The sequence below is a fragment of the Acomys minous genome (assembly GCF_964271855.1).
Source record: "Acomys minous genome assembly, chromosome: 4".
Taxonomy (NCBI): domain Eukaryota; kingdom Metazoa; phylum Chordata; class Mammalia; order Rodentia; family Muridae; genus Acomys; species Acomys minous.
The window spans coordinates 85,746,505-85,761,154 of record NC_140486.1 but is presented as its reverse complement, the minus strand read 5'-3'; the positions used below and the strand labels follow the sequence as shown (position 1 = coordinate 85,761,154).

At 46.4% G+C, this 14,650-nt stretch overlaps 1 protein-coding gene across 3 annotated transcripts; it reads left to right on the top strand.

Moving 5' to 3' along the window:
- Positions 1-62: 62 nt before the first annotated feature.
- Positions 63-14,370, top strand: PPIL3 (peptidylprolyl isomerase like 3; the record flags this gene model as incomplete). 3 transcript variants are annotated; one of them, XM_084778729.1, is made up of 7 exons in its annotated part: positions 63-194; positions 1,024-1,106; positions 3,026-3,100; positions 5,008-5,101; positions 9,852-9,919; positions 10,923-11,041; positions 13,343-14,370. In XM_084778729.1, the coding sequence occupies exons 2-7, from the start codon at positions 1,104-1,106 to the stop codon at positions 13,467-13,469; spliced, it is 486 nt and encodes a 161-aa protein (XP_084634855.1). In that variant the 5' UTR covers positions 63-194; positions 1,024-1,103. The 3 variants fall into 3 exon arrangements, with proteins under 3 accessions (XP_084634855.1, XP_084634854.1, XP_084634856.1); XM_084778728.1 differs by having other exon boundaries at positions 105-195; positions 1,058-1,106; XM_084778730.1 differs by lacking the exon at positions 13,343-14,370 and having other exon boundaries at positions 105-195; positions 1,058-1,106; positions 10,923-11,045.
- Positions 14,371-14,650: the final 280 nt, after the last annotated feature.

The window sequence follows — 14,650 nt, the reverse complement described above, 5'->3', positions numbered from 1 at the left end:
AAGTGGGGTGCACGCTCCCCCGAGTCCTAGTTGATGTGCTGAGGGGAGACCGACGGGGAAGCAGCGCGTTCTCGGCGGAGGGCCCGGCGCTCCGCTTCCGGTGGTGCAGAGAGACCGGCTCGGAACCGGCAGACGTGCTGGCGCCTGTGATCGTGTCTTCTTTGTTTCCCCAGCGGAGGTGCTGAGCCAAGTGGGTAAGTGTGGGGTAACAGCATTTATCTTTTGATTCGTGCACTCAAACACCTGCTGTGCCCCGCAGTGGCGCCGTTTTATTCCTTGGGATATTCGTGCTGAACTCTCGGGCTAGAGAGGGTGCTTCTGGAACTTTGTTTTCGTTTTTTTGTTTTTGGTTCTCGAGACAGTTTTCTCTGTGTAGCCTTGGCTGTCCTGGGCTCATTTTTGTAGACCAGGCTGGCCTCGAACTCACAGCGATCCGCCTGCCTCTGGGACTTTATTTATTTATTTGCTTTTCGAGGCCGGGTTTCTCCGTGTAGCCTTGGTTGTCCTAGACTCACTTCGTAGACCAGGCTGGCCTCGAACTCCCAGCGATCCGTCTGCCTCTGCCTCCTGAGTGCTGGGATTAAAAGCGTGCACCACCACGCCCGGCGCCAGGGGACTTTAGACTGAAGAATATATTGTTACTAGTGACCACTGCTATGGGAGAGCAGATAGGGAGGGCGTAGGGGTAAAGAGCTTTTAAATACGATTGTCTAGTTAATAAGATTTGGAGTTTGAGAAAGACTGTGAAAGTGTGGAAGTGTATTGTCGTAGAGTAGATGTCTCCGCTAAAGGGAGCTCCGGTGCCTAGCTAGAGCGCTAGCCCAGGAGGTGGGAATGGGCCCAGTCTGCAGCCTTGAAGAAAACGAGCAGAGTAAATAGAGTGGTTGGGGGCCATGTTGCGTTGGGTAGGACTTCAACACCTCTATGATGCTATTCTAAGCTTTTTGCTGCAAATCTATCGTAAAGATGAACAAGTGTGGTGAGAAAGATAGGGTAAAATGAACTAATGACTCTTTCTCGTAGGTCCAGAAACTCATTTTCATGTTTTACCTGTAAGGCTTTGAGAAACTAAACAGTGCCTCCTGGAACCATCGAGAAGGAGCATGGTGAGTATTGCAGAGTTCTTCTAAGTGGGTGCTTGGTTGCGTGTTTTTATCTGCGTCCGATTTCCTGGTGCTGGAGTCGCAAGCAGATGTGGGTGCTGGGAACTGAAGCAACACGCTCTTAACTGGCGAGCCAACATGTTTTTTAAGTATGGATATTTTTAGGAAGTCAGACAAGGTACTGCATGTGTGGCCCAGTGGTGGAGTGCGTACCTAGGAAGAGAGAGGAGAAGGAGGGAGGGAGGGAGGGAGGGAGGGAGGGAGGGAGGGAGGGAGTCGTGTGTACTAGTGTGGAGGGAACAGAGTAGAATTAGTAGGTGTGATCACTACCACATTACCCTGCTGGCGTGCTAGCGCAAGTCTGTTATCCCGCACTCAGAAGGAGTTCCGGTTACAGGCCATCCAGGTCTACACAGGCTCTGTCTCAAAAAAAAAAAAAAAAAAAAGGAAAAAGAAGTAAACAAGCAACAGAGGGTGTGCTTCCCCTGCGGATCTGAGGTAGAACAGCAGGACAGAAGTCCCTCGTCTTCCCTGAAGCGCGCCTGCTCACCCCCGGCCGGGCACACCACTGCTAGACAGTGCTGTAAGAACACTGGGGCAGGAGAGTTGCTACCACTGCGAGGCCAAGCCTGGCTTCATAGCAAGACTTGACTCAAAACAAACAAACAAAACAAAAAACAAAAGAGGAACCCTCTCAAACAGTTTTCTTCATCTCTGAAATACGATATGAAAAATAGTATAATTACCAAGTAACGGATACCATGAGAAATGCACTGTGGCCAGCTCCACACACTGGGACTTGGAAATGCGAAATGTCGTCTTTAGAAAATGAAGGAATTGCTTTTTAACCCTGTTCCTCAAAATTAAGCTACCCAAATTTTCAGTTAAGTATTAGTGATATTGAGACATAAAAACCAATAATAGATGTAACCATTTTTTTTAAAACATGTGTTTATTTAGGTATTTTCTGTATATGACTGCTCTGTCTTCATGTACATCTGCAGACCTCACTGGGAATTGAACTCAGGACCTCTGGAAGAGCAGCCAGTGCTCTTAACCACTGAGCCATCTCTCCAGCCCTGTAGTTATTGTTTTTTTGTTTGTTTGTTTGTTTTTATTTTGTTCTGATTTTTGGTTTTTTGAGACAGGGTTTCTCTCTGTAACAGAGCCCTGGCTGCCCTGGACTCGCTTTGTAGGCCAGGCTAGCCTCAAACTCCCAGAGATCCACCTCCTGAGTACTGGGGTTAAAGGTGTACACCACCACACCAGGCTGTAACCATTGTTTTTAATTCATGAAAAATTCAAAGTAATGGGGCTGGAGAGATGGCTCAGAGGTTAAGAGCACCATCTATTCTTCCAAAGGTCCTGAGTACAATTTCCAGCAACCACATGGTGGCTCATAGCCATCTATAATGAGATCTGGTGCCCTCTTCTGGTGTGTACGTGTACATGCAAGCAGAACACTGTATAAATAGTAATTTTTTAAATTCAAAGTAAAAGTAATTATTTCTACTACAGTGCTTGTATCCAAAATTTAGCAGAGATGCCACTTTTAATCTGTATGAATCTTCAAGAGATATTTTTTATGCTATTGAAATAAATTTGAAGCCCGACACAGTGGTGCACACTTTTGGTGGAGGCAGAGGCTGGCAGATCTCTGTGAGTTCAAGGCTAGTCTGCTCTACAAAGTGAGTCCAGGACAGGCAAGGCTACACAGAGAAGCCCTGTCTCAGAAAACCAAATAAATAAATAAATGAATCTGGAGAAAATACGCGTGTGACTTATCTGTCAGAGTCACTTTATATAAACAAACCATCTTCAATGTCTGTAATCAGGTTCTATGCTAAATATCCAGTCAGGGAAATAAAACAGAACCTGTAGTTACTGGAAGAAATATGTTTTGTTTTCACATTCTCTTTTAGTCTGTGACATTGCATACAGATGTGGGAGATATCAAAATAGAAGTCTTCTGTGAGAGGACACCCAAAACATGTGAGGTGAGTGTCACAATTTCATATTAAAAGTCAACTAACATGGTGGTTATATAATCCTATCACTCAGGAAGCAGAGTCCAGGGGAATCTCTTGAGTTTGAGGCCAGTCTGGTCTACATAGAGAGTTCTAGGCCAAGCAGAGCTACATAGTGAGACTTCCTTAAAACAAACAAACAACAACACAGATACCCTAACATAACAGAACCACTTTGAAATTGAATTATTCAGCCTAAAAAAAAGAAAAGAAAAGAAAAGAAAACTTTCTGTGACCCCACTATCAGGAAAAGCTTATCATAATTTCAGGTCTAATTTCTGATTTTCCTGATGTCAGAGTTAAATAAGAAAAAGGAAGATGAGGGTTCGGAGAGATTGCTCAGTGGTTAGAGCACTGGCTGCCTTTCCAGAGGACCTGGGTTCAATTCCCAGCCCCCACATGGCAGCTCACAGCTGTCTATAGCTCCAGCTCCAGAATTTCTGACGTCTTCACACAGATACACATGCAGGCAAAATATCAATGCACATAAAATCAAAATAAACAAATACCTTAAAAAGGTAAAGAAAAGAAAAAGGAGGAGACTGGGGGGATAACTCAGCAGGTAAGAGTGCTTGCTCTGGGTCGGGCGTGGTGGCGCACGCCTTTAATCCCAGCACTCAGGAGGCAGAGGCAGGTGGATCGCTGTGAGTTCGAGGCCAGCCTGGTCTACAAAGGGAGTCCAGGACAGCCAAGGCTATACAGAGAAACCCTGTCTCAAAAAACCAAAAAGCCAAAAAATAAAAGAGTGCTTGCTCTTTTCTCATAAAGACCAGAGTTCAAATCCCCAGAACCCTTAGAAAATGCTAGGCACGTTCACATTTACCTGTGAACCCGGTGCCGGGGTGGGGGTGTGGCTGAGGGGGCAAAGACAAGAGGACCCCAGGCACCTGGGGTTCAGTCAGAGACCCTGTCTCACGGGGAAAGGCCAAAGGTGTTGGGGGATTCTCATCTTTCTTATTTATTTAAGTACTTTCCTGCACACATGTACACATACACCACACGCACACCACACATATGAAATAAATAGGTAGGTGCTTTTCCTGTAACTATAAAGTGTACAGTGCCTTTTTTTTCTTCTGCTTCATTTTTTTTTCAAGAAGATATGAGAGAATTGTTTTGTAATTTTTCCCCACTAACTGAAAATTGAAATGTTGGACATATTATATGAAAAAAAATGTGTAAAATAATTGAAAAATAAAACATGGAGTATTTATTACAGGGCTACTTTGACAATTACAGAAAAGTTGAGGGTTTTGTTTCTTTAAAGTATTCTTAAGTATTTTGCCTGCATGAATATAACTGTTCTCTTCCAACTTATGCTGTTGAAATAAATGACAAGGCTTAAAGGAAGAAGGGTCTGTTAATTTCCATTCATGCAATTGTGTGTTAAAAGACTGTCTGGCCATGCTCTGGGGTACAGCAGTGAGCAAGAGACGTTCCTGCCCTCGGAAAGCCACAGCTCCAGCTGGGAGTGAAGGCAGGGGCAGCAAATTAAGGGCCTGAGAAAGAGTTCAGAGCCTTAGGTAGGAAGAGGGCCAGACACAGGGGTGCACGCCTGTAAGCCCAGCACTCGGGAAGCAGAGGCAGGAGGATCTCTGTGAGTTCGAAGCCAACCTGGTCTACAAAGTGAGTCCAGGCCAACCAGGGCTACGCAGAGAAACCCTGTCTCGAAAAACTAAGAGATATGGAGAGTGCTGGGAAAGAGCGTGCGGGGCTCTGGGAGCGGCTGAAGGGGGCGCAGTATCTTCCAAGGGTACAGTAGCTGGTACCTGATAGTCATAGTTCAACCAGCTATGACGGTGTTTCAGGGTCTGTGACGGGGCCTTTATCTGAAGTATGTTTCTGCTCAAACTATTAATCATTTTTATTCTCTTCAGAATTTCTTGGCTCTTTGTGCCAGTAATTACTACAACGGCTGTATATTTCATAGAAATATCAAGGGCTTCATGGTTCAAACGGGAGATCCAACAGGTAGGTTTTTCTACTAATGAAATTAGGATGTATCATATGACATGAAAGATGTGTAAAGTAATTGAAAAATAAAACATGGAGTCTTTATAACAGGGCTGCTTGACAATCATAGAAAAGTTTAGGGGTTTTGGTGGGTTATTTTTTTGGGCGGGGGGTTGTTTTTTTGAGACAGGGTTTCTCTTGTAGTCCTGACTGTCCTGGACTCACTCTGTAGACCAGGCTGGCCTTGAACTCACTGAGATCTGCCTGCCTCTGCCCACCTGAGTGCTGGGATTACAGGCATGTGCTACCTTTCCTGGCTCAAGTTTAGAGTTTTTGTTCCATTACTTTTTGTTTTGTTTTGTTTTTTGAGACAGGGTTTCTCTGTGTAACCTTGGCTGTCCTGGACTCACTTTGTAGACCAGGCTGGCCTCAAACTCACAGTGATCCTCCTGCCTCTGCCTCCCGAGTGCTGGGATTAAAGGCATGCCCCACCACGCCCAGCTGAGATTTTTATTTTAATTAGAACATTTTCCCTTCCCTTTCATTGCTCCAAACCCTTCCGTGTACCCAACCTTGATTTCCTCCAAACTTATGGACTCTTTTTTCATCAGTTGTCATTACATGCGTGTGTGTGTGTGTGTGTGTGTGTGTGTGTGTGTGTGTGTGTATGTGTGTATTTGCACGTACATATTGTCCAGATTGATTTTATGTCAGTGTGACACGAGCTAGAGCAGGGGTTCTCAACCTGTGGATCTCTACCCCTTTGACTGGGAGTCAAATGACCTTTCCACAGGGGTCGCCTAAGACCATTGGAAAACACAGATACCTACATAACAATTTACAGCCGTAGCAAAACTACAGCTAAGAAGTAGCAATGTTGTGGTTGGGTCACCATAACATGAGGAACTGTATTAAGGACTCGCAGCGTTAGGAAGGTTAAGAGCCACCGAGCTAGAGTCATCAGAGAAGAGGGAGCCTCAGTTGAGACCATAAGATCACGCTGTAGGGAGCTAGAGAGATGGCTCAGAAGTTAAGAGCACTGGCTGCTCTTCCAGAGGTCCTGAGTTCAATTCCCAGCAGTTCCCACATGGTGTCTCATAACCACTCATCATGAGATCTGGCGCCCTCTTCTGTGTGCAGGTGTTACATGCAGGCAGAACACTGCATATGTAATAAATCTTAAAAAAAAAAAATCAGTCTGTAGGCAAGCTTGTAGGGCATTTACTTAATTACTGATTGATTGAGAGGCCCAGCCCATTGTGAGTGGGGCCAACCCCTGGGCTGATGGTCCTGGGTTCTATAAGAAAATAGCCTGAGAAAGCCAGTGAGCAGCACTCCTTCATAGGGTCTGCATCAGCTCCTGCCTCCAGGTTCCTCCACACTGCCTTTTGATTTTTCAAGCCAGGCTTTCTCTTGTCTCTATCTTACTGTCCTGGAACTCACTCTGTAGCCCAGGCTGGCCTCAAACTCAGCAACCCCACCTGCCTCTGCCTCCCAAGTGCTAACATGCCTTTAATCCCAGCACTCAGGAGGCAGAGGCAGGAGGATTTCTGAGTTCGAGGCCAGCCTGGTCTAGAGAGAGCGTTCCAGGACAGCTAGAGTTGTTACACAGAGAAACCCTGTCTTGAAAAACCAAGACTTACTGATGGTCCAGGCAGTGGTGGTACACGCCTTTATTTTTTGTTTTTTATTTTAATTTTGGTTTTTCCAGACAGGGTTTCTGTGTATAGCCCTGGCTGTCCTGGCCTCGCTTTGTAGACCAGGCTGGCCTCGAACTCACAGAAATCTGCCTGCCTCTGCCTCTGGAGTGTTGGGATTAAAGGTGTGCGCCACCACCGCCCGGCCCTTGGTGTAGCTTTCAGTCCCTGTTCTCCTACTGAATAGCATTTGGAACATGAGCTGCTTGTAGCTGGGCACTGTCCTTGGGAAGTCACCAAGAGGTTGGAATCTCACAGGCACCAGCTGTGTCTCTCCATTTCCTGACCTAGTTGGGCAAGAGCCTGAGCTTCATGCATCAGTATGTGGACGCCCTGCCAGGTGGGCGGCTCGGAGCAGGGCCTAAAGCACCAGTGCTGACTGCGCCCAGAGCCACTGCCGGGGCTGCCCCTGAAGGCGTCTCCAGAGCTTCCTAGGGCCTTGGAGTTGGAAGATTGAGAACCGCACTCGTTGACTCGTTTGGTCAGTCCTTATCGAATAGGTCAGGGATAGACCGCCTGCTCTAGAGGATGGGCCCCCTTCCGGAGCTAGCACACAGCCCCAGGGGGAAAATGTACGTGCTTTGCTACTGTGCAGAAAGCAGGATGGCGACGGGTCATGGATGAGTTTTGAGTGAGGCCCGAGGATGAGGTAGCATTGCTGCAGGAAAGGGGAGTACTGTCAAGGCTCTGGAAGGTCCCTAAGAATTTAGATCAGGCCTTCCTTTGCCCTAGCAGCTTTAAGCCACAACATTAGCCCCGAGTGGCTGCAGTCGAGGTGGCACAAGTGTTCTGAGCCTGGTCGCTAAAAGGCCCAGGTGAGACAGCTCATAGTGAAAACTCAGTAAGAGCGGGGCTGCACAACCCTTTAATTTGAGTTCAAGACCAGCCTGATAGACAGAGTGAATTCCAGAACAGCCTGGTCTATACAGAGAAACCCTGGCTTGAAAAACAAAACAAACAAACAAAAAAGCCAGCAGAAGACAAGTTCTCCCTCCCAGCTTATAGCTGTTCGCTCCTTTCTTTTCTTCCTTCCTTTTTTTTTTTTATTTTTTTTTTATTATTTTTTTATTTTTTTTTATTTTTCTCTTTTTGAAAATCTTGGTCAGGGCAGAGTAGAGGCATGTTAATTCAAAGCATGGCTGTCCTGGCAAAGAATTTCTAGGTCTGTGTGATCTGACTGGAATACAAACACACCTTTATTCCAGGAGACAGAGGCAAACATCTGAATTCAAGGCCAGCCTGGTGTAGAGCAAGTATCAGGTAAAGAAAAGCTGAGGTCTGGGCATGATGGCACACACCTTTAATCCCAAACACTGAAGGTAAAGTTAGTTTGTAGAAGGAAGCACCCATGTTTGAAAGTAATGCCTAACTGAGTGATAAAAAAGGTGATGAATTTAAGAAAGATTTGACAATAGGATATGCCCAACTCTTGAAAGAAGAGAGAGGAAAGGAAGCTACTTAAGGGGCAGTCTTAGAGAGAGAGAGAGAGAGGGAGGAGGCAGTTTTACAGGGAGAGGGGAGAGGTAGTTTCACAGAGAGGGGGGTGGGGAGGCAGTCTTACCAGGGCAGTAACAGAGAGATGGGTCAGGTGAAGACAGAATGAGCCAGAGAATGAGAAGCAGCCGGAAGATTAGAAAAGACTGCTGGAGTTAGTCTGAGGCCAAGCAGAGCAATTCAGAGGCCGAGAGAGAAGCCAGATTAAATAAGTCAGCTGGGAGAAGAGTTTGAGCCAAAACAGCTGAGTTGAACCAGCCAGCCCAGAGCTCAGAACAAACAAGTAAGGGTGAGCTTATTAGTCAGTTAAGTCTCAGAGGCTGAAAACATTCTAGGCCTGGGTTTGATTGTATAGTTGCTAGAGGCTTCCCTGACTAGGCCTAGGTCAGCAGGAGGAGGCAGCAAGCCTCCCTGACAACAGTTGCACCAGGGGAATAGATGTTACTTTTACAGGGCAGTGGTGGCTCACGCCTTTAATCCCAGCACTTGGGAGGCAGAGGCAGACAGATTTCTGAGTCCAACTTAGCCAGGGCTTCTGCTTCTATTTTCAGAGCATCTAAAGTAGCATTACAAGGGACCTAACGGCCTGTATTATGGCATTTCCCATCCTTGACTCTCTCATTCAGGGCTTCCCAGGTGACTTAGCAAATTTGACAGCTTCTCAGTTTGTCTGAAGCTGGTGTGATTTCCCTGTCCATGTGGTCATACCGGGACTAGGAGTACCAAATGTTGTTTTTAACAAAATGTCAATTGTTGGATTTTACCAATGAAGACTTGGGAGCCAGATGCTGGGGTGAAAACCTGCCGGCTCAGAGAAAACACTCAGCTGACCTTCCTCCTCTGCCAGCATCCCAAAAGAAGGAATGTTCCTTCCACACACCACCTTAAAAAAACAAAAAAAAATAAGCTGAATTCCCTCCTTTCTATTTCCTGTGTGTCTATCAGTCCTCCTGACTTCCTGTGTGTGTCTCTCTATCTGTCCTCCTGACTTCCTGTTACTCTCTACGCTTTATTCCTATGTTCACTCCCTGTCACTTGGGTGCCTGCTCCACCTCTTGGCCTACAGTTAACTTTATGTAACCCTGTTTACAATACTCAAGAAGAACTCTCTTAGATTAAAGGGGTGTGCTAGCCCTGAGCCACACCACAACTACAAACAGGTTTTTCCAGTAAACAACATGATCTCAAGGTTCACAGTGTGATTAAGTATCCTGCATCAAAGCTCCACCAGGGTAACCTAGGGAAACCCCGACTACCTCAAAATGTGAATAAAAAAAGCACAAGATGGGTGTGCTGGAAAACACTTGTGTAGAGTACATAAAGTCCTGGGTTCAGACTTACACACACATACACACACACACACACACACACACACACACACATATCTAAAGAATTCTGCTAGGGCTGCAGATTGGCTCCGCGTGGCAGTGCTCTTGCCTAGCATGTGCACTGCCCTGAGTTGGACCTCACCACCAGGTAAATGAGTCTGTCGTGGTGTAAGCCGCCCTCCTGCTTAGAGCGGAGCCCTACTGACGCCCACTGGATGCACCTTTTGATTTGCTTGTCTTGTTCTACAGGTACTGGAAGAGGAGGTAGCAGCATCTGGGGCAGGAAGTTTGAGGATGAATACAGTGAATATCTGAAGGTGTGTCCCTGTGCTCCCAGTTACACTGGGACACGTTTCACATGTGATAGTAACACGTTGTCATCATTGTGAGCCAAGTGCAACAGCAGGTGGATCGAGGTCAGTGTGCTCTTCATAGTGAGTTCCAGGCCAGCCAAGGCTACGCCGTGAGACCCTGTCTCAGCCAACAAATCATCATGAAATTAATGCACACTCAATAAGTGACGTCAGAGTGGACGTAAGAGGCGGTTCTCGCCTGCATCAGCTCTGGAGTCTTGCATCACCTGCATTGTGATTCTTTATTATTTTTTTAATTTTTAAAAAATGTATTATTATTTATTTCTTTATTTTGGTTTTTCGAGACAGGGTTTCTCTGTGTAGCCTTGGCTGTCCTGGACTTGCTTTGTAGACCAGGCTGGCCTTGGACTCAGCAACCCACCTGCCTCTGCCTGAGATTAAAGGAGTGCGCCACCATGCCCGGCCTTATTCTTTTTAAAAAAGATTTATTCATAGAGGTTATGAGCGCTGGCTGTTCATGCAAAATTCTAAGTTCAATTGCCAGCAACCACATGGTGGCTCATCTATAATGAGATCTGGTGCCCTCTTCTGGCCTGCAGGTGTTACAACCAGGCATAATCTTTTCTTTTTTTTTCTTTTTTCTTTTTTCTTTTTTTCTTTTTTTTTTTTGTTGTTGCCTGATTGTTTTTTCATTCCAGCACACTATTCCTTAATCCAAATGTAAGGAGTATTGTGTTAGACGTAGATAGAATAAAAGTGTTTGTGACTACTTCTCCAAAGTAAAAATGAAATTGATTGGAGGATATAATTATACAAGCAAATTACATGCAAGGCCTTAAGGGATAAATGGAATACAAACCTGCACATTTGGATTAATACTAATAGAAGCTAGCTAACCCGATTTCCTAGTCTCCTCAATATTGGGAAAGCAGAGAGTGCTTGAGTGTGCCCTTGGAATTTGCAGTTAACAGCACAGTTATTTCATGCCTTGCTTTGTGTTTTTTAGCACAGCGTTAGAGGTGTTGTGTCTATGGCTAATAATGGCCCAAATACCAACGGGTCTCAGTTCTTCATCACCTATGGCAAGCAGCCGCATCTGGACATGAAGTACACAGTGTTTGGGAAGTGAGTATTCTAGTCAGCTCTTCCTTTGGCACATCAGTGTGCGTGTGTGTGTGTGTGTGTGTGTGTGTGTGTGTGTGTGTGTGTGTGTGTGTGTGTGCACGGCCCTGCTCAGAGCATAGCCAGTACCGGGCAGGCCAGCTGGACAGCCACAAGTACGTGGACTTTATACACCAGTCCTCGGCTCTCTGACCCTGAGGTTATCCACCATCTGAGCCTCAGTTTCTTGATTGCTTTTCTTTTTTTCTTTTTCTAGACAGGGTTTCTCAGCTGGGCATAGTGGCGCACACCTTTAATCCCAGCACTCGGGAGGCAGAGGCTGTGAGTTCGAGGCCAGCCTGATCTACAAAGCGAGTCCAGGACAGCCAGGGCTACACAGAGAAACCTTGTCTCAGAAACGGAACAAAACAAAACAAAAAAATCAAGACAGGGTTTCTCTGTCCTGGAACTCGCTCTGTAGCCCAGGCTGGCCTCCACTCAGAGATCTGCCTGCCTCTGCCCCTTGAGTGCTGGGATAAAAGGTGTGCGCCTCTGTCACCCAGTGATCCAAAGAATCGCTGAGGCATGCCATGCATTAATAGTGATAGCTCTGTTTTCATTAAGAACAGCACTTAACAGCAATAGTGACGTAGAAGATGGGCAGGGTGACCTGTGTGTCACCAGTGCTCCAGGCTCCTCTTGGTTTTTAGCCGGCATTGTTTTCATTGTCAACCCACCTCATGGTTGTCCAGGCAGCACAGCTTGTGCCATGCAGAAAGGAGGAGAAGGAGCAATGGTTCTGCTGGCCGAGAACCGTTTTACACAACTTTGAGACGTAGGGGTGGTTGGTTCAGTAGAAAAGAAGCATTTGTCGTGTGTGAAAACTTGATAACCTGAATTTGATCCCTGTCCTAGAACTCTCAGCCACCCAAGCTGTGCGCTGCCACCAGCATCTAGCCAGGCTAGGACTTAATTGTCTTATTGTCAGAGTAAATTTAAAAGGTGTGCTTTTCTTGTTTATTGTTTTTGCTTGTTTGTTTAAGGCAAGGTCTCACTGTTGAGCCTGGAACTCACTATGTAGACCAGGATGGCCTTACACTCAAAGGTATCTGCCTGCCTCTGCCTCCTCCCAAGTGTTGGGATTAAAACCATCTGCCACTAAGCCTCGATGTTCCTAGGTTCTTTTATATCTTAGTGGAAATGCAAAATACATAAAAATATGTTGAGTTGGTTTTTTTAAAGTACATACTTCATGGGGCTGGAAAGAGGCCTCGTAAGTTAAAAGCACTGGCTGCTCTTTCAAAGGACCAGGGTCCGATTCCCAGCACATGGTGCCTTACAACCTCTGTAACTTGTCCCTGGGAAACTAACACCCTCTTCCAGGGGCACTGAATGCATGTGGTTTACATGCTGGAAAAACACCCATTCACATAAAAGAAGATTTTTTCATACTTTGCATTGCATTATGTGCTTGCTTTGCATTACGTTGAGGTATAATATAAAAACACATTTTTCCCTCACCAAATACAGTGGCTCAGACTCCAACCATGTATTTTGTTTTTAAGAAAAGGCTTTTTTTGACCCACAGTTTTAGAAGTTTCAGGTCATAATCATTTGTTCCAGTTCTTTGGCCTGTTCATCGCATCGTGAAGCATGTGGTGGACCAAAACTGCTTACTTCATGGTCAAGAAGCAAAAGACCGGGTTAGAGAGAAGGTCCCACAGGTCCCTTTACGAGCATATCCCTATGACCCAAAGACCACACCAGTGCTGCCACCCTCCTCTCACTATACATGTGTGCCTGCGGATGCAGATAGATGTTCCTGAGTCTAAGACAGAGGCTGATGTCAGGTGGCTTCCTTGCTATCTCACTGACCGGCTAGCCCCAGCCCTAGGTCCCTCCTGTCCCCACTCAGCCAGCGCAGGGATTGTCGGTGTGCTGGGGTTGAGCCCACACCGGAGCCATCTCCCTAGGCTCTAAAAGGCTTTCGAACCTCCCAATAGTCCCAAACTGGGGACCAAGCCTCTAGCACATGGCCCTCTGAGGGACACTGAAGTTCCACAGCAGTAGGTATACATGTCCTTGAGGCCACCCGGTGGTCATGAGAAGGACCCGGGGAAGTGTGGGTCATGAGCCTCCTGAATTCAGGGCCACGTCACTTTCCTTGGTGACGTTTGTTGATGGCACAGTCCAACCAGGCCACAGGATGGGAAGAGAAGGCGCCGCCGCTGAAGTGGAGACGTTCCTCTGCAGACTATAAATGCTATAGGGACTTTATGTTTCAAGCTGAGACCTTTTTTACATGCTACACTGTTTCCCTTTTAGGGTAATAGATGGTCTGGAGACTTTGGATGAGTTGGAGAAGCTACCAGTGAATGAGAAGACCTACAGACCTCTCAATGACGTCCACATTAAGGACATTACTATTCACGCCAACCCATTTGCTCAGTAGCTGTAATAGCCCTGGACAGATACTTGGCAAATGCTTCACCGGACCACGCCCATGGTGGCTTGTCCAGTTCTGCTTATGTCAGAGACTGGTCCTTCTGGTGGTTACAGGAATGACATCCACCCCGGAGCCCCAGGGCTTCCACACACCACACCCCATCCCCCACCCCATCCCACCCCCGTCCTCAGCACACCCCGTGTCACTGCTGTTGTCCATTATGTCTACATGTAAAGCAATGCCTCGTTTTTATTACATGTGTCCACTTTTTTTAAAAAAAGATTTATTTATTTATTTACTATTACGTATATAGTGCTCTACCTGCATGTACACCTGCACATCAGATCACATTATAGATGGTTGTGAGCCACCATGTGGTTGCTGGGAATTGAACTCAGGACCTCTGGAAGAGCAGTCAGTGCGCTTAACCTCTGAGCCATCTCTCCAGCCCACATGTGTCCATTTTTAAATGCTGATCCTCAGATGCAGGCATTTTGAGCACCCAGACTACATACTATGACCATGCTCTCGTCTAAATCCTAGAAAATCCCTTCACTATGCACTCCCTGTAGACAGAAGAAGGAAAGCACGGCTGGACTGTGGTAGTGCACACCTCTAGTCCCCCCCACTCTGGAGGCAGAGGCAGCCAGGACAGCCAAGGTTACACAGAGAAACCCTGTCTCGAAAATACAAAAAAAACAAACAAAAGGTGACACACTAGTTACTGTTCCACTACAGAACATTATTCTTTCAGGTTGAGCTCTTGGTGATACATACCTATAATCTAACACACATGAAACAGGAGCATCTCCCTAAGTTTGAGGGTAACCTGGTCTATATAGGGAGTTCAGGTCACTGTGGGCTACAAGAGTGAGACCTTGTGTCAAAATAAAATAAAATTGTGCAGGTTACTGTTGATTTAAATGAAAACCCCAATCGTTCTCTTACCAATCAAAACTCAGGAGCCAGATGCTGGGGTGAAAACCTGACATCGTGACGGAAAAGGCCCAAAAGGCTCACTTGCTCAGCTAACAGCCCAGGAGGAAGGGGCCAAAACCCCCCCAAGGCTAAAGGCTTGCAAGCTCAAAGGCCAAGGAGCTAAAGAGCTAAAAGCTCGCTGGTGGCACAGGAGAGCAGCAGGTGGTTGACTGTGAATTCCAGACCAGCCTGGTCTACAAAGTGAGTCC